We start from the raw sequence: 18,903 nt of genomic DNA, 5'->3' as shown, positions 1-18,903 counted from the left end.
ATTCATAAAAGAGATAAACTGAACCAAACTAAACCACAACATGCATCACGGGCCATCAACTCTTTTTTGACACCTAAGCCTTCAGATCCATATGTTCCAAGGTAAGACCTCAGGCAGACCAATTTAACAATACCTCTGTATAGATACTAGATCTGATTTAAAAGTAGAACTTCATGGAGTACCTGTCGTGGCTTAGTGGTTTACGAATCCAACTAGGAACCATGAGGTTGCGGGTTCGATCCCTGGCCTTGCTCAGTGGGTTGGGGATCTGGCGTTGCCGTAAGCTGTGGTCTAGGTCGCAGACTCGGCTTGGATCCCTTGTTGCTGTGGCTGTGGCTAGGCGGTGGCTATGACTCCAATTCGACCCCTAGCCTGGGAACCTCCATATGCCGCAAGAGCGGCCCAAGAAATAGCAAAAAGACAAAAAAAATATATAAATAAAAATAAAAGTAGAACTTCATGAGTTCTAGCAAGTAATCAAGTTTACAAATTCTAACTAGTCCTTGTCCAGATTACAAACTTCCACTCTAAAATCCAGCACTAGTCCCTTGTCCAACAGCATCCAAAATGGAGTTTTTCCTAACTGCCTGCCCTATGGAAAAGGTCCCTAGTTCCTCTGGTTCTCTCTGCTTATTGCAACAAGTTAAATAAACCTAACTTTTTTTTTCTTTAACTACAAGTAAATCCTTTAGATGACCTTGTTTCTTTGGAGACCCATAAATTTGTAACAGCGGGCATATTTGAGACCACTTGACTTCCACCTGCTCAGGGGCACTCTGTCTACAAAAGTGACTTTACCTGAGCTTTAATAATTTTGCTGTGTACTTCAGAACCAATGTAATATTTGGGCCCTCTGTCTTACCATATTGTACTGTTTGAGAGAGAAATTTGACTTCTACCTAATTAATAGCACTCCTATCATCTGTTGGTATCTTAAGTGTCATTTATCTATAAGAGAAAGTCCACAGGTAGAGGACAGACAAGAACTTAATAAGTCTATCTTCCAGCCAGCCCCAAAGTCTGACAGGTTCAGGTCCCATTAGACCAGTACCTTTAGACAAACTGCACTGGGTCGATTTTTCTAAAACTTCCTAAGGTCTTTCCTGAGAAGTGTTTTGCTCAGTTCTGTCTGCCTACAGCCAAGGCTCTGGTCAGCTCTCTCAACTGATGATAGCTTATCTTTGATGTCACTTCATGTCTTCTGGAGATATGTGGTTGCAAAAAGTGCCATCCTTGGAGTTCCTGTCGTGGCACAGCAGAAACGAATCTGACTAGGAACCATGAGATTGTGGGTTTGATCCCTGGCCTTGCTCGGGGGGTTAAGTCTATGATGTAGACTGCAGATGCGGCTCGGATCCCATGTTGCTGTGGCTGTGGCGTAGGCCGGCACCTATAGCTCTGATTAGACCCCTTGGTCTGGGAACCTCCATATGCTGCAGGTGTGGCCCTAAAAAGCAAAAAAAAAAAAGTGCCATCCTTAACAATCATTGCAGGTCACATGGACTTTTCTCTGTCTGAATCTGTTTCCTCTGTGCCTCCTCTATCTGCTTCCTCTACATTTTCAGATAACGAATATACTCAATAATGGTAGAATTTCACCAAGGAAAAAAACTGAATTACAAATGGCCTTCTGGGGAACTTTTAACGTGAACAAGATTGTTTGAGAGGCACCTTATAACAAAATAGGAAACAGAATTCTGAATATTCAATGGTCTGCATTCTTTAATGTGAGGAGGCTTCCAAATGCAATTTAAATTCTAAAACTGCCTCCCTGAAAAACTTCCCAAACCCCAGAATAATAAGAACATTTATGAAGAAATCAGGCTTACATCAGCTCACAACTACAATACCTTTGCGTTTATACTAAATGATCATTAGGTAACACAAAGATTTGATCCTTTACCTTATTAAAAAGATTTTTGAAGGATTACAGAAATTATTAGCTCTATTTGGCATTCTCCAACTTCTAATTAAATCGAAACTATTGTGAAAGCTCTTTGCTTTATTAAAATTGGCTTAAAAGAAAAAAAAATCTGGGAGTTCCCTGGTGGCCTAGTACTTTAGGATTTGGTGTTGTCACTGCTGTGGTTTGGGTTTAATCCCTGACCTGGAATTTCTGCATTCTGTGGTGTGGCCAAAAAAGGAAAAAAAAAAAAATATATATATATATATATATATGACAAAGAGTTCAGCCTTTCTAAGTTAGTCATGTAAAATGCGTTAAATGTAAAATCATGTAAAATGTGTTAAAAGTAAATATGCTTCAATGTTTGTGTATCTTTCAGGTTAAAGACACGTTTATATACAAAGATTGACACAGTAGCTGCCTACAAAAAGATTTTATCTCTAGGTTTAAATAAGCTTGTATTGGTGAAATACATGTTATAGGATAAATCAAAGGCCTGGAGATTTGTCAGCGTCCTTTCTGTTCATAATATATTCTTACTTCCAGAATAATCAACAACTGACTCCTTATAAAACTAATTGTGTAATTTAATACTAGATTCCACTCTCTTCCATTCTGATAAGGCTGGTTAATATAATAAAATAACTAAAGTCTATAGACTCAACATCCAAAAGCAGTTTCTGCTTCTTGCTTACATTCACCTAAAGTTCCCAGCCACAATCTAAAGATCAAGAATTGAGCCTCGAGGAAACACGTCAAAAGAAGGTATGTATCATGTACTTGTTTTATTTTTGTTTTTGTTTTTTTTTTTTGTCTTTTTGCCTTTTCTAGGGCCGCTCCTGCGGCATATGGAGGTTCCCAGGCTAGGGGTCCAATCGGCCTACGCCAGAGCCACAGTAACTCGGAATCTGAGCCATGTCTGCAACCTACACCACAGCTCACGGCAACGCTGGATCCTTAACCCACTGAGCAAGGCCAGGGATCGAAACTGCAACTTCATGGTTCCTTGTCAGATTCGTTAACCACTGCGCCACGACAGGAACTCCTGTATCATGTACTTATAACTACTAATACTACAGAGAATAAATAATGTCTGTTACTAACATCGTTGCTCTGGACAGACACTATCTGAGTTAGGATTTCCACAACTGTTTTGGTCCAAAAGCAAAAGACAATGCGAATAGACCTTTTACATCCAAGATCAACAGAACACAAGTTCCCAGATGCCAGAAGCCACTGATTACCATGCACTTTGCACGGCCTGCCCTTTATTTGCTAAGCTATTTTCTTCTCTCTCTGCTGGTTCAAGATTCTAGACCATCAATAAACACCCTGCCCTTTATTCTTAGTACTGCCAAGATCTTTATCACAAAAAAATAACCAAATGCAGGACTAATTCTGAAAGACACTAATGTTTGAAAGACACTGACAAAGGTGAATAATCCCTATTCAAATTAAAGGGGAAAAAAAGACTTGGTTACCAAAAGAAGGTTCAAATAGACGTGAGATTTATGGGACATTATTTCCAATTTTAAAAGTAATTCTTATGCCACGGGTGCGGCCCTAAAAAGACAAACAAGTAAATAAAGTAATTCTTGTTTGAGGTTTTGTCTATTACAGATATCATATGTGTGGTCTCCAGAGTCTTAAATGCTGCAATTAGCCATTATCATAACAGGTGATTCAAGAAAGATCATCTAAGAAAAAGAATAAAATGGTTCAGTGTATGTAGAGGTCAAAATGACTACAAAGCTTGATAATCACTCACAACCTATCCAACAATGGTATACATCTTGATTGATCAGTTCCCCTAAATGATAAATCTTCCAGCTTAGTTAACAAATGGTCAGAAGCCAAGAGTGAAAATTCAAACAGAAACCATAAATTGCTCCCAAATGTTCAGAAAAAATTACAACTTAAGAGTCAGACAGTGAACTGAACCAAACCAAACCACACCACACCACAATGTACATTACAGACCATCTAAGCTCTTTAAAAAAAAAAACCAAAAAAACCAAAAAAACATTAACTCATAATGTTCCAGTACCATAGATTAACTGATCTGACCGTAACTCCTCAGGGACTCATGGGTACTAAAGTATTCAATGTTAACAAATTTGTATTATACTATGTGTTTATTAAAATCAAATTAAAGACCCTTTAATTTGCCTTAAACAGCCTCAAAAATGGAGCTATGCTTGATAAATATGCCTCCTACAGTGCTATAAATAATGCAAAGGTTTTCAAGCTATTCTAAAACTTTTTTGAAATTCTCAAACATAAAATTTACAAAAATAAAAAGAACAGCAATAACACTCATGTATTATCAATGTTCAACCTTCTGCTAATCTTCAGACTACTCTTTATTTCTCTATATCAAAATACTATGTACTCAATGCAAAAGAATTTTTTTTTTTCTTTTTAAGGCCACACATGATGCACATGGAGGTTCCCAGGCTAGGGGTCTAATCGGAGCTGTAGCCACTGGCCTACACCACAGCCACAGCAACGCCAGATCCAAGCCGTGTCTGCAACCTACACCACAGCTCACGGCAACGCCGGATCCTTAACCACTGAGCAAGGCCAGGGATCAAACCTGCAACCTCATGGTTTCTAGTCAGATTTGTTTCCACTGCGCCACAATGAGAACTCCCAAAATAATTTTTTAATAAGAGGAGTTGCTGTCGTGGCTCAGTGGTTAATGAACCTGACTTGCATCCATGAGGACATGGGTTCAATCCCTGGCCTTGCTCAGAGGGCCACTGCCTGAGCTGTGGTATAGGTTACAGATGCGGCTCAGATCCTGCCTTGCTGTGACCGTGGCATAGGCCAGCAGCTGCAGCTCCTATTCCACCCCTAGCCTGGGGACCTCCATATTGCCACGAATGTGCCCCCCCCAAAAAAAGAAAATAATTTTTTTTTTTTTTTGCCATTTCTTGGGCGGCTCCCATGGCATATGGAGGTTCCCAGGCAAGGGGTCTGTCTAATCGGAGCTGTAGCTGCCAGCCTATGCCAGAGCCACAGCAATGCAGGATCCGAGCCACGTCTGCGACCTACAACACAGCTCATGGCAACGCCGGATCGTTAACCCACTGAGCAAGGCCAGGGACCGAACCCGCAACCTCATGGTTCCTAGTCGGATTCGTTAACCACTCCCCCACGACGGGAACTCCCGAATTTATTCATTTATAAATATTTACAAACATTATATCCTTTGTTCATTTTTATTTTTGTCTTTATATGTGATCTACAGTTATTTAGTAAGTATAAAAGAGGACTAAAAAAAAAAAAAAAAAAGGACTTCCCTGGTGGCTCAGAGGTTAAGGATCTGGCATTGTCACTGCTATGGTTCTGGTTACTGCTGTGGCTCAGGTTCGAACTTTGGCCCAGGAAGTTCTGCATGCTGTGACTGCAACCACAAAAAAAAAAAAAAAAAAAAAAAAAAAAAACCCACTAAAAATACCCCCACATATTAAAACTGACAATAAAGTGCAAAAATTTTACCCTTAAAGCCTACTTTTAAAAGGAGGCATTTCACCTCCAGGCCATATTTCAAAGTAAATTGTATCCTTCTAAAGTAAACTACTAATCCCTAGTTCAAAGGATGTCTCCATTTCATTTATTTCCTTCTTTTCAGCTTTCAATTCAATTTTGTAGTAGCCTATTAACCTGCAATCTCGTTTTAGCCAAAGTAAATCATCTGCACTATGGAGTATAGCTTCCATAACTTCTTTTTAAAAAATAAGCTATATTGAGGGGTATTTAGGTACAATAAAATACATCCGCAAAAGTGTATAATGTGATAAATTTTTGACATATCTCTATTAAACCACACCACAATCATGACATAAAACATTTCCCTTGCCCCAAAGATCCTGGTCTCTGCCTCCAGCACCAAGCAACCACTGATTTGCTTTCTGTCACTACAGATAAAACTGCACTTTCTAGTTTTGTTTGTCTTTTTGTATTTTTAGGGCTGCATGTGCAGCATATGGAGGTTCCCAGGCTAGGGGTCGAATTGGAGCTATAGCTGCTGGCCTACACTACAGCCACAATAACGTGGGATCCAAGCCATATCGGTGACCTACACCACAGCTCAGGGCAACACCAGATCCTTAACCCACTGAACGAGGCCAGGGATCGAACCTGCGTCCTCATGGATGCTAGTCAGATTCATTTCCAATGAGCCAGGATGGGAACTCCACTTTCTAGTTTTATATGAATGATCTGCCCAGCATTTAATGATCTGTCAAGTCTGGTATTTTTCATAAGCACAATGGTTTTGTGATTCACCTGTGCTGCTGCATATATCAGTAGTTTGTATCTTTTTATTGCTGGGTGGGTGGTACTCTACTGTGAGGATATACTGTATTATGGTTACCCATTTACCTGTTGAGTATTTCCTGGTTTTGGCTATTATGACTAAAGCTGTTACAACATTTGTGTACAAATCTTGTTTTCTTTTCTCTTGGGTAAATACCTAAGGGTGGGATGCCAGGGAAGTATGACAGATGTATAATTAACATATGAAAAACTGCCAAGTAATTTTCCCAAGTAGTTCTACAACTTTACATACCCGTCATGAGAGAGAAGGCATGAGAGTTCCCATCACTCCGCATCTTTGTCAAACTTGGTAATTGTCTTTTTAATTTCAGCCATTATAATGGGTGTGTGGTGGTAGTCCATTGTGGTTTTAATTTTCAGTTCTCCAATAGCTAATGATATTTTTTTACATTAAAAAAATTTTTTAATAGTTATTTCCCTACTGTACAGCATGGTAACCCAGTTATTCATACATGTACAATATTGATTCAAAACAATAACCAAACTATAAAAATGAGTTTCTGAAAGGGATGGCCATAGCTGTGAAGGGGTAGGAACTACACAAGAGTCTTGTGGTGGTGGTACAACTGAATATCTGCGTGTAACTGATTAAACTTGAGATAAGCCCTCTGGATTGTGCCAAAGACAACTTCTTGGTTTTGGTACAGTACTGTCATGATGTGGGATGCTGACATTGTGGAAGAGACCTAAGGGAGGGTGTAAATGACTTTCCTGTGCCTTTCTTTGCAACATCCTGTGAATCTATAATTATCAACATAAAAATTTAGTAAATCTTTAAAAACTAAGCTCCTAAAGTACCCTGAAGAAATTCTGCAGCCTTTTCAGGGTCAAATTCAATTCAGTATACTGATACAATATACATCCACTACATAAATGACTTTCATATGCCTAACATCTGAGGCGGATCTGCATAAAAGAGAAAAGCCACATGATGACCACTTTAATCCTACAGTAAGTATAAAAGATAAACCTTAAAAGTTATTGGCCTATAAGTTATTAGATTATTGTGTGGTCTTACCCTCATGGGACACTAGGATTTACCTAAATAGCTATCTCTGTTCACAACAAATAACCCTGCTTCCATTCCTATTTTAAGCCAACAAGCCTGCCCTACTTTTGCAGACTTATTTCCTAATCGACTCACCTGCCTTTCTAATCATGAACCAGTTAAACACTGCTTAAGAGGTTTATATTAAATATTATTAGTGAAAGTCATATGCACCCTTCGGATCCTTTCACAACCAACTAAAACAAAGAATTTTATTTCAATAATCTGAAGTAGCTCTTTGAAATCTCCGTACATTTTTTGAGAGTCACAGAATTCATTAGTTCGACAGGAATAATAACTTTATAGTGACATTCATATGTTTTCAACAAAACAATGTACAATAGTAAAAAAACAACGAACTTGCTTTCACGAATAAATCCACCAGTTACCTTTATTACTTTGGTCATTCATTAAAACCATCCTATTTTTTAAATTTATTTTTTAATTTTTTTTTTTTTTCTTTTTAGGGCCACACTCATGGCATATAGAGGTTCCCAGGCTAGGGATCTAATCAGAGCTACAGCTGCTGGGTTACACCACAGCCACAGCAATGCCGGATCTGAGCCTTGTCCGTGACCCACACCACAACTCACGGCAATGCCAGATCCTTAACCCACTGAGCGAGGCCAGGGATCAAACCCGCAACCTCATGGTTCCTAGTTAGATTCACTTCCGCTGCAGCACGACAGGAACTCCAAAACCAACTTATTTTATTTTTAAACTTCTACAAAGCCTTAGATCACAAGAATAAGATGTACCTAGGCATATACACACAAAAAAATTAAGTTTTACCTCTTTAGGCCACTTATCAACAGTCAAAGTTTAAACTTGAAAGGGTTATCAATTTATAGAGTAAAGAAGCAAACAATTTCATACCAGATATAGTCTACAGTTTAGTCATCTGCTTTTCCTGGTGGTATTAGTCATAGGAAGCTCCAAAGTTCTAATTTTCTGTTACAGTTTGGGGAAGCTATCATATGCTATAATGGGTACTTTTCAATATGGTATTTAAGCTTCTGAGTATGACCAGAAATTTGTTGCTTGAGGTAGGAATTCATCAAATATCTGTTTATGAATACATTATTTCCAAAATTCTATCCACGCTACAGAAAAGGAAATTTTCACCATTTTTATTAAGCACTTTTAAATCCTTTCAAAAGCTAAGGAGATTAAAGTTGGAAAATATAAAACATAACACTCTTAAACTATCATTTCACCTATGCCGCTTAAAGTCAAATAGATCTGCTATCAAATCTCACCAAAATTCAAGAAGAATTCATTTAATAAAGAATAGTTAACATTTATTAAGCACCTACTGTGCTAAGCACTTTACATAATATAATATGAAATACAATCTTTAAATTCTGAGGTAGGTATTGTTATCTCCTATTTTAAACTTGAAGCAAGGAAAATAACAAAAGTCACACAACTAGTAATTAGCAGAGCCTGTGCTCTTTCCTACACTGTCTCCAATTTAAAAAAGGCTTCTTATGCTTTCACTTACTTAAACACTTTCCAAGCACCTATGTGTGAGGCACTGCATTTAGCACTAAGAGTATGCAGTTCTTGCACTTGAAGAGAACAGTTTAGAATAAAGAATGAATTAGAATGAATTTTTAGTTAGAAATTAGAATGAATAAAGAACATAAAAATATTCAAAGAAAATTTTAAAGCAGAGTTCCCAATGTGGCTCAGTGCTTAATGAACCCAACTAGCATCCATGAGGACGAGGGTTTGATCCCTGGCGTCACTCAGTGGGTTGAGGATCTGGCATTGCCATGAGCTGTGGTATAGGTTGCAGACACGGCAGCTCGGATCCCGTGTTGCTATGGCTGTGGTGTAAGCTGGTGGCTGCACTCTGATTAATATTTGAATTATATTCATAAACCGATTAAGCCTCAGTTGTTTGTTTTTTAAACACATAGACATCAAAATAATCTTGCTATCTTCTTGCCTTTTTTTTTTTTTTTTTTTAAAGGGCTGCAGCTGCAGCATATGGAGGTTCCCAGGCTAGATCGAATCGGAACTACAGGTGCCAGCCTACTCCACAGCCACAGCCATGCAGGATCCTAGCCACGTCTGTGACCTACACCACAGCTCACAGCAATGCCAGATTCTTAACCCACTGAGTGAGGCCAGGGATCGAACCTGCATCCTGATGGGTACTAGTCAGATTCATGACCCACTGAGCCACAACAGGAACCCTGTGTTCCTTAACAGAATCACTGTCAACTGTTAGCAGTTTTTAGCAATCCCTCTTTCTCCTCCTTTTCTTCACTTTATTTAACCTCTTCCCATTTTCTGACACTTCTGGTTTACTCATCCTCTCACCCCCTTAGTCAAGTACACCTTGCTTCTCTGTCCTTACTTCAGCATGTTCTTCCAATCCCCACTGTAAAGCTGCAACAACCTCTTTTCCTACTAAACAAGTTGCCTCCACTCCACAACTTTAATGTACTTTAAAACTCATGTTCTTTTTAGCTTGCCTTCAGTAAGACACCACTGAATCCTGGGATATGATGGGCTTTTCCCAAGCCTACTTATTTGAGGCATTTCTTAACTGTATTCTTTTTTCTCTCTCCAACTTTACATTTTGAAAAACTGAAGTCTGGAGTTCCCATCGTGGCGCAGTGGTTAACGAATCCGACTAGGAACCATGAAGTTGCGGGTTCGGTCCCTGCCCTTGCTTAGTGGGTTAACGATCTGGCGTTGCCTTTTGTGAGCTGTGGTGTTGGTTGCAGACGCGGCTTGGATCCCGCGTTGCTGTGGCTCTGGCGTAGGCCGGTGGCTACAGCTCCGATTAGACCCCTAGCCTGGGAACCTCCATATGCCGCAGAAGCGGCCCAAAGAAATAGCAAAAAGACAAAAAAAAAAAAGAAAAAGAAAAACTGAAGTCTTATCAAAAAGCGAAAGAACAGTAACATGAACATCCATTTGCTCTTTACCCATAATCAACATAATAAACACTTTACCACTTTTGCTTTCTCTCTTGACAAAACACTTTTTTTTTTTTTCCCTGAACCATTTGAAAACAAATTGCAGATACTGGGATATTTTAACCTAAATATCTCATCAGGTATTGCCTAAAAATAAGAACATTCTCTTTTATAACCACAATACCATATCACACTCCCAGGACACTTAACATTGATGTATCTAATGTATACTCCATATTGAAATTTCCCCAGTTGTCCCCAAAATGTCCTCTGTGGCTTTTTATCTTCCGAACCCAAGCTTGGCACTATACTCAACCGTCATTTCTCCTTCATCTTCTCTCATCTAAAATAGTCCTCCTGCCTTTTCAATTTTTCATCACTTCAATAGTTTTGAAGAGTTCAGACCAATTATCTTATGGAAAGTCCCATAAATTGGATCTGTATGATTATTTACTATAACTAGATATAGGCTAAACATTTTTAGCAAGGATTACATAGGCAGTTCTTGAATGAATTCTTAAAAATTATCTCCTAGTGTTTACTTCATTTAGAATTTCACTCTCTTAGGCTGACATTGTCTAGATACTGCACAAAAACATCATGAATTGTTAGTATTCAATAAATCTACTAATGGTCATCAAAGATACACATTTCCATGGTCAGCTAATACAGCATACTTTTCTGTCACCCAACCTAGAGATCCAAGTTACACAGTTATACCTTCTTCTAATAATAAAGAAAAACTCAAGAAACCAAAAGATTTCATGATAAAAATCTAGTTTACCAACAAAATAAACTGCATATAGGGAACTAAAAGTTCCCTCTGCATACATCTGAATAATTAGGTAGCTTATAAAGATAACTAAGTCAGATATCACTTAGGTTAGGTTGAAATTTTTAGACCTTAGTTCTGCAATTTCAAATGAAGCTAAAATTTGACATGAAAACTTTAAAATAGTCTTAGAGTCTATTAATGATTGCACCAAAGGATGATAATGATTAAAAGATATTCCTTGTGAGTAGTTAGGCCACTGTTGTGACCTGAGTTCAATCCCTGGTCTGGGAACTGAGATCCCACATCAAAGCTGATCCATGCTGAGGACAAAAACAAAAAACCAAACCAAACCAAAACAAAAAACCCAAAAAAGATATCCTTTATTTCCATTTGTCCTTTAGCAATTAAGTAGCAGCAAAGCCCCTAAATGACTACGAATACCAGATTTAGCTGAATAATTTTGTCTGTCATAGATATAGTCTAAAAATTAGCTTTTTCCCAAAATGTCACTTTAATGTAAAAATATTCTATTTCTATGAAGCTAGAACACTCTCATACCATGCACAAAAATAAACTCAAAATGGCTTAAAGACGTAAACATAAGACATGATTATCATAAAACTCTTAGAACATAAGCAAAACATTCCCTGACATAAACCATACAAATATTTTATTAGGTCAGTCTCCCAAGGCAATAGAAATAAAAAAACAAAAATAAACAAATGGAAACTAATCAAACTTACAAGATTTTACACAGCACAGGAAACCATAAAAAAAGAAAAGAAAAGAAAAGACAACTCTATGATGGGAATGGGAGAAAACAGCTGCAAATGATGTATCCAACAAGGGCTTAATCTCCGAAATAAACAAACAATTCATACTCAACAACAACAACAAAAATCCCAATTGAAAAATGGGCAAAAGACCTAAATAGACATTTCTCTAAAGAAGATATACAAATAGCCAGTAGGTACATGAAAAGATGCTCAGCATCACTAATTATCAGAGAAAAGCAAATCAATACTACAGTGAGGTACCACCTTACATGGGTCAGAATGGTCATCATTATTAAGTCTACAAATAACAAGTACTGGAGAGGGTGTGGACCAAAGGGAACCCTTCTTCACTGTTGGTGGGAATGTAAACTGGTACAACCACTATGGAAAACATTTTGGCAGTTCCTCAAAAAACTAAAAATAGAACTACCATATGATCCAGCAATCCCACTCCTGGGTACACATCTGGACAAAACTACAATTCAAAAAGATACATGCTCCCCTCTCTTCACAGCAGCACTATTCACAATAGCCTAGACAGGGAAACAACCTCAATGTCCATCTAGAGATGAGTGGATTAAGAAGATGTGCTACAGGAGTTTCCATTGTGGCTCAACAGTAATGAGCCCAACTAGTACCCATGAGGACAAGGGTTAAACTCCTGGGCTCACTCAGTGGGTTAAAAGATCTGGTGTTATCATGAACTGTGGTGTAGGTCTCAGACACAGCTCCAATTCAACCCCAGGCCTGGGAACCTCCTTATGCCCAGGGTGCAACCTTAAAAAGACCAAAAAAAAGAAAAAAAGAAGATGAAGAAGAAGAAGAGGTGGTAGTACATATATCCAATTGAATACTACTCAGCCATAAAAAAGAATGAAATAATGCCATTTGCAGCAACATGGATGCAATGAGAGATTATCATATTAAGTGAAATTAAATCAGAAGGAGAAAGGCAAATACCACATGATATCAATTACATGTGGAATCTAAAATATGGCACAATTGAACCTATTTAAAAAACAGACTCATAGACACAGAGAACAGACTTGTGGTTGCCAAGGGGGAGGCGGAAATGGGATGGACTGGGAATTTGAGGTTAGTAGATGCACACTATTTTATTGAGAACAGATAAACCACAAGGTCCTACTGTACAGCACAGGGAACTATATCCAATCTCTTGGGATAGACCACGATGGAAAACAGTACATATAAAAAATGGAGTTCCTGTCATGGCTCAGCAGTTAATGAACCCCACTAGGATCCATGAGGATGTGGGTTTGATCCCTGGCCTCGCTCAGTGGGTTAAGGATCTGGCATTGCTGTGAGTTGTGGTGTAGGTCGCAGATGCAGCTTGGATCCCGAGTTGCTGTGGCTCCGGAGTAGGCCAAAGGTTACAGCTCAAACTGGACTCCTAGCCTGGGAACCTCTATATGCCATGGGTTCAGCCCTAAAAAGACCCCCCCCCATAAAAAGAATGTATATATGTATGACTGAGTCACTTTGCTGTACAGCAGAAATTGGCAAAACACTGCAAATCAACTATAATTTAAAAAAAGAAAGATACTCTATTTCTATTACCAAGCACTGCTTAGTAAAAGGTTTTTAATTAAATCTTTAATTCACTTTAAGTAATGAGTGCTTAGTATTTGTCTCTCCAATGACCAAACTCTTTTTCTTTTTTTTAACTTTACAGTAAAATGTGATGTTACATCATGGAAGAAAGCTTTATTACCAAATGTTTGATATAGTTAAAGCTTCAATCACAACCATTACCATACAGGTAAAAAAAGAACACCTTATTTCTGTTTAAAAAAAAATTTTTAAGTGTTTTAATTAAGGCGTCCTTGGAGTTCCTGTTGTGGTGCAGTGGAAACAAATCTAACCAGTAACCATGAGGTTGTGGATTCAATCCCCGGCCTTGCTCAGTAGGTTAAGGATCTGGCGTTATGGTGAGTTGTGGTGTAGGTCCATACACAGGTGGTCCCTCTATCCCCAAATTTCCTCCCTGTCCTTGGTTCCACATCCTTAGATTCAACTATCCTAAGGGCACGTAGTACCATTAGTACTTACTGCTGAAAAAAAATCCACGTTTAAGTGGACCCCCACAGATCAAACCCATGTTGTTCAAGGGTCATGAAAAGTCCATGTAAAAGTATTAAGAGCAGTGGTTTCTGGAAGGAAGGCTTTGTTTTCTTCCTTTCTCCCTTTCAAATTTTATAATTACCAGGTTAAGCTTATATTTAAAAGAAAAAAATGCATAAGCCCTTGGTAAATTCATTCTCATAATATGGAAAAGGAGATGGGACAAGAGGGGAAATAAATGAGGTATAGGTACCAGAGACTGAAATGGGGTTCAGCACATACTTGTAGAAATAGCCAGTTTTGTCCATACCACTCTTCCTAAAACCTTTTAACAAAGTCATAGCCACACTATTCTCAGTGCCAGGATATTAAAGAACTAGGAGCTTCCAATGCGTGCTACGAATGAGAGTGCATTTTGTGACTATACAATATATTTGAATTCCAAGAGGATGGGAGAACTGTATCAGCATCTTCCTGAAAAAAAGTCTGAGTTTTCTGTTAAAGCCCAAATAACAAACTTAGGCAATGGATTCTACACATCCATCCTGTAATTCCTAGCGAAATTTCCTTGTTGCTTCTGAAAAGATTCAGCCCAAAGGAATAAACTGTTTTTATGAAAATCACTGTCAAAGAAAAAAAATTCCCTCAAACAGGAGAAGAAACTCGCAAACTAAAGACAAAAAAATAGATAAATAAAGCTGAAAGATTTTCATAATTCAATTATTTGAGTTTCTAGTTTTCTGCTCTAGATACCAGTAGTGATGCCGCAGTGCATATGGATTGTTCTAGAGGCTTTTAAACAAAGAAGCAAATGAGCACCTACTGGGAGTTGACTGCAGATGGCTCTCCATAAACATTTAATGAATGAGCGAAATCATAAGAATTTTTATGTTTTTAAACACAAAATAAATACCTTCAACTGCTAGAAAAGAAACCAGCTGCTAGGAAAGTAGTAGACAATTACTGGTCTCTATGATGCTACCCATAGAATGCCACCTAGATATCCTTTATATTGTAGAAGAGGTATTTTTCTGGTATTTAATTGTTCTGATAACAGCTTCTTAACTTATGTTGTAATTTCATATACTTTCTAATTCTAATATATTTTTAAATGTTAATAATGATTTCTCTACTAACCACTTGTGTAAAGTAGCTGATTAGTATCAAACTACTATCATGTTTCATAATACTATCTTAAGCTTTTCCTATTTCATTGCATGGCTGAGATGCTTGACAAAGAAGGTAATATTAACCCTATTTTGCAAATGAGACAATTGAAGCAAAAAGGAAAAAAACAAAAGAAAAAAGAGAGAGAATTTAAGAAAAAGGAGGCAAGGTTAAAAAAAAAAAAAAAAAAAGGCAAGGTCACAATGAGATTCAGAAGCAGGAGTAAAACCACCAGTTCAGACCTTCTTCATTTTAGGAAACTTGCTATTTAAAAGACACTTAAAATACAAATCACTCCCACCCACCTACTCTTCTCCAAGATTTGCTCAAGCAAAACAATTAAAGAGACTTTAAAGTTAACAGGAAATGACAGAACCAAAAATAACTGGGGTGTGGTCTCACCTCTGAAAAAGATTTCCAGCTATGAATAAATGCAAACCACTCTGGCCAGACAAAATAACATTAGATCAGGATTTAGTACCCAATACAATGGACCTTAGCTGTACAGATAGTGACACCTTACTTTCTTAGAATAAACCTTAATATTTCAAACTCAGGAAAACCCAGAAAAAAAGCAATGTAAGTCACCAAGAAGCCAAAATTGCTGTGTTCAGGTTCTCATACCAAAGTTTTTACATACAAGATAAATCTACATATTGTAAGAGCCTGAAATCATTTTCTCTTTCATTTATTTAAGAGTACTCTTATAACAACAGTCAGTAATATATAATTTCACCAAAAACCAAATTTGAATCATACAGACCATGAGGACGTTTGCTTAACTGTAGGCATGCCTAGCAATAAGCCAGCACCTGCATTTTAACTGCATTTTATTTTACTTTACTCCAGTCTTTTTAAGAGTGTGAAAGGGTCATTTTAAAGTATCCTTTGTATCTTATGGCATGTTATGGTGAAAATTACATGCTACAATGGCGATCAGAATTTGAGATTCATGAAGGTCTGAGGACTGCCACTAAGCTTCACTCAGATCCTATTTATTCTGACTTGACACACTATTCTGGTTTATCTGGTTTCCCTGCCTACTTCAGCTTAGAAGTGACAGATTAGAAGGGCGTATTTTGACAGATAGAGAACAGTACTGGAGGAAATAAACTAAAAACAGACAAAAGCACTAAACTGGTATAGCAGGGAAGAGTCTTTTTAGCACAGGAGGAAACTGCCAACACCCTTATACAGCAGAATGCACCGGCCATATTAACTGCACAGGACAAAAATTAATGTATATAATGATGACCTTGATTTATCAAAAAAGGTTATGTTTAGTATATTCTGAGTCTTCAAAGAAAGTTATATATTACATATTATATACTAATACAATATTATATTATAACTATAGTTACATACTATATATTATATTCTTTATGGGTTATATACTATAAAAATTGACATTTAAATGGCCAAAATAATTAAGCAGTTAAAGAGCTGTCAGTTACATGAACAAGTTCCTTCAACCCCTAATGATACCAGACAGGTCTGAGTTGATAAATCTCAAAAACCCCATTATATTTAGTAAATATTATATACTGTAGATAATTAGCATTTATAATCAACACTTATGATAATGACTTCCTGGGGGGGACTACATTATACACCCAAATTACATAGTGTAGACAATCAACATTTATGATGCTTTATGTTTCTAAGGGGGAAAAAACCTGAACAATAAAATTATCTCCCTTCATTGAACAGTCAATAATTTCCAATTAAAAAAAAAATGTTTTCTTGTCACCAATCTTGGTTTCCTTTCTAATTACCAAAACGAAAAAATAAAAGTCTTTTAATAGTTTTCCCCACTTACAACTAACTTACAGCCTTTTATCCAGAGGCCACTAATACACCTGGTCTAGGTATATTCCCATCTTATAAAAGAGTGCTTTCAAACCAGAGTGTTGAAACTCAGAGAGAAGAGTTGTACTTAATAAGTCTTATGGCTGAACAAAAGAAGCACATAAATTAGTGGTTATGTTTAAACCACTATTCTTAGTTTAAGGGCAGAGACAGCTACCATGTAAAACCCTGCAAGTATTAGTAAGAAACACTTTAGTTTTAGTTGGACATCTGAATTAGAGAAGCTCATTCTCCAAGCCTCCATGGCCAAAAGGAAAATAAAACACCAAAAATCATGTCAAGAGAACTGTAGATAGCTTTCAAATATCATAAAATTGATTTATTTGTATTTATGTCACGATACGGTTTATTTTAATAACAGCAGTGGCCTGTGAAGATCTGGAGAAAGTGGGCTAAAAAAGGTGTATGTCATCCATCCTTTAAAAAAGGGTGGGGAAGAGGCAAGAAAGACCTGACTGTACAGAAGGGAAGTGGTGGAAAGGTCTGATTTGGAAGTCTACTACACTCCCTGCCCACATCGCCCTAGATGGCTTCCCCAGGTAAGAGACCAGAAAAGAGGAATCGTTTCTTTAAAAAAAAAAAAAAAAAAAGGATCCAGGCCCATTGAGGGTGGTAGGAGAAGAAATTCCCCACCCAGCCTGGAAATCTGACACTACAGGAGATAAACCAGCAATCTCCAGCTAGCTACTAGTCCAGGTGCAACAGAAAACGCCCGGCGCCCCCGCGGGGTAGCCCGGGTGGGGATCCCCACCTCGCGTCTCCCACACCCCCTCCGGATCCTCCTCTGGGATGGGCGCTGCCCGGGACCCCGCCGCCCTCCTGCCTCCTGTCCTCGGCTCCCTCCCTCTGGCCCCGAGCCTTCGCCTGGCCCTGGGCCGTTTCCCGCGGGTTGACTGGAAGGCCCGGCCCGCTCGGCACCTTTGATGACGCGCTCGGTGGTGGAAAGGTGGAGGTTCCTCCCGGACATGGTCCCCTCGGCCTCCTCCCGGTACAGGAGACCGCCAGACGTGCGCCTCCGGTCTCGGCTCCCTGGGGCCGGTCAGCCCGCCGTGGCCTGGCACCGCTCCTCAGGGCGGCCCAGGCACCAGAAGGAGGCAGCTCCGGCAGCCCGCCCTCGAGCCCAGCGGACAGGATGCCGGCCCTCTGGCCGCTCGCTCCTGAGGCACAGCGTCCGGGGCGCTGGCGACCGCTGCTGAAGAAGGAAACCCCGGCCGCCGCGGCAGCGAGCGGCCCGGCCCCGCGTGCGCGCGCTCGCGCGCTCCCGCCCGGCGTCCTCCCGACTTCCCGGCGGCCCGCGCGCCGCCGTCACCGCCGCGGTGCGGAGGGGGCGCGCTGCCGCCTGACCTCCCACCCCCGGAGAGTCCACGACCCGGCTTTACTCTGCGTCGGGAGGACTTCAGTGTGCGAGGCCGCCCTGCGCTCACGCGCTCTTCCTTCCTGTCCTCCAGCTTCCGACAGTCGGTTTTCCCTTCTCTAGCCTGCCCTCCCTGCCCCTGCGTCCTCGGCTGCCTGCGCCGCCTGGGCCTGGAGCACCTACCACCAGCCCCTCTGTCCCGCACCGAAGGTCCCAGCGGAGCAGCGGCCATTTTGTGACTCGGCCCGAACGAGCCAGCAGCGGCTCGATTGACCTGTGCACCTCCTTGTTCCCCCTGGGGCCACCTTACAGAGAGCCCTTGACCTCCCTGACCTTCCCCACCGGAGGTCTCCTTCCCTGTCCTCTGGGTATCCACACCACCCCTCGCACACACACGTACATACTCTCTCTCTAGGAATCTTTATCCATTTGACCACGCTCCAGCCCTCATTCACCAAACCCATTTAAACCCCTGATTTAAGTTGTCACACTTGTCAAGAGCAGTTGGTATAGTAAGAAGGCCATTCGCGCCCATCCTAGTTCCAATTCAGTAATAAGGGGCAGAGAAGAGACGCTTTCCTAGTGGGTGGATAAGACCCTCCTTTGGGCCCCGTCTACTTTCCACTCATAAGAAAGGGAGAGGACT

At 39.6% G+C, this 18,903-nt stretch overlaps 1 protein-coding gene across 25 annotated transcripts in view; it reads right to left on the bottom strand.

Moving 5' to 3' along the window:
• Positions 1–18,179, bottom strand: part of PPP3CC (protein phosphatase 3 catalytic subunit gamma) — an 87,230-nt gene extending 69,051 nt beyond the window's left edge. For all 25 annotated transcript variants that reach the window (XR_014828285.1, XR_002338570.2, XR_014828286.1 and 22 more), the window contains exon 1: positions 17,822–18,179. Coding sequence is in view for 4 of the 25 variants with exons in the window: in XM_003483381.5 (XP_003483429.1) it covers positions 17,822–17,870 (49 nt within the window). In the remaining 21 variants the exon portion in view is untranslated. The remainder of the gene's footprint in view (positions 1–17,821) is intronic.
• Positions 18,180–18,903: the final 724 nt, after the last annotated feature.

This window comes from Sus scrofa, chromosome 14, assembly GCF_054392235.1.
Source record: "Sus scrofa isolate SSC_HxYL_T2T_F1_AM1 chromosome 14, Sscrofa_HxYL_maternal_Yorkshire_Landrace_v2.0, whole genome shotgun sequence".
In the NCBI taxonomy this organism is placed as follows: Eukaryota; Metazoa; Chordata; class Mammalia; order Artiodactyla; family Suidae; genus Sus; species Sus scrofa.
The sequence above is the reverse complement of the archived record's forward strand: the minus strand, read 5'-3'. Positions and strand labels throughout refer to the sequence as shown.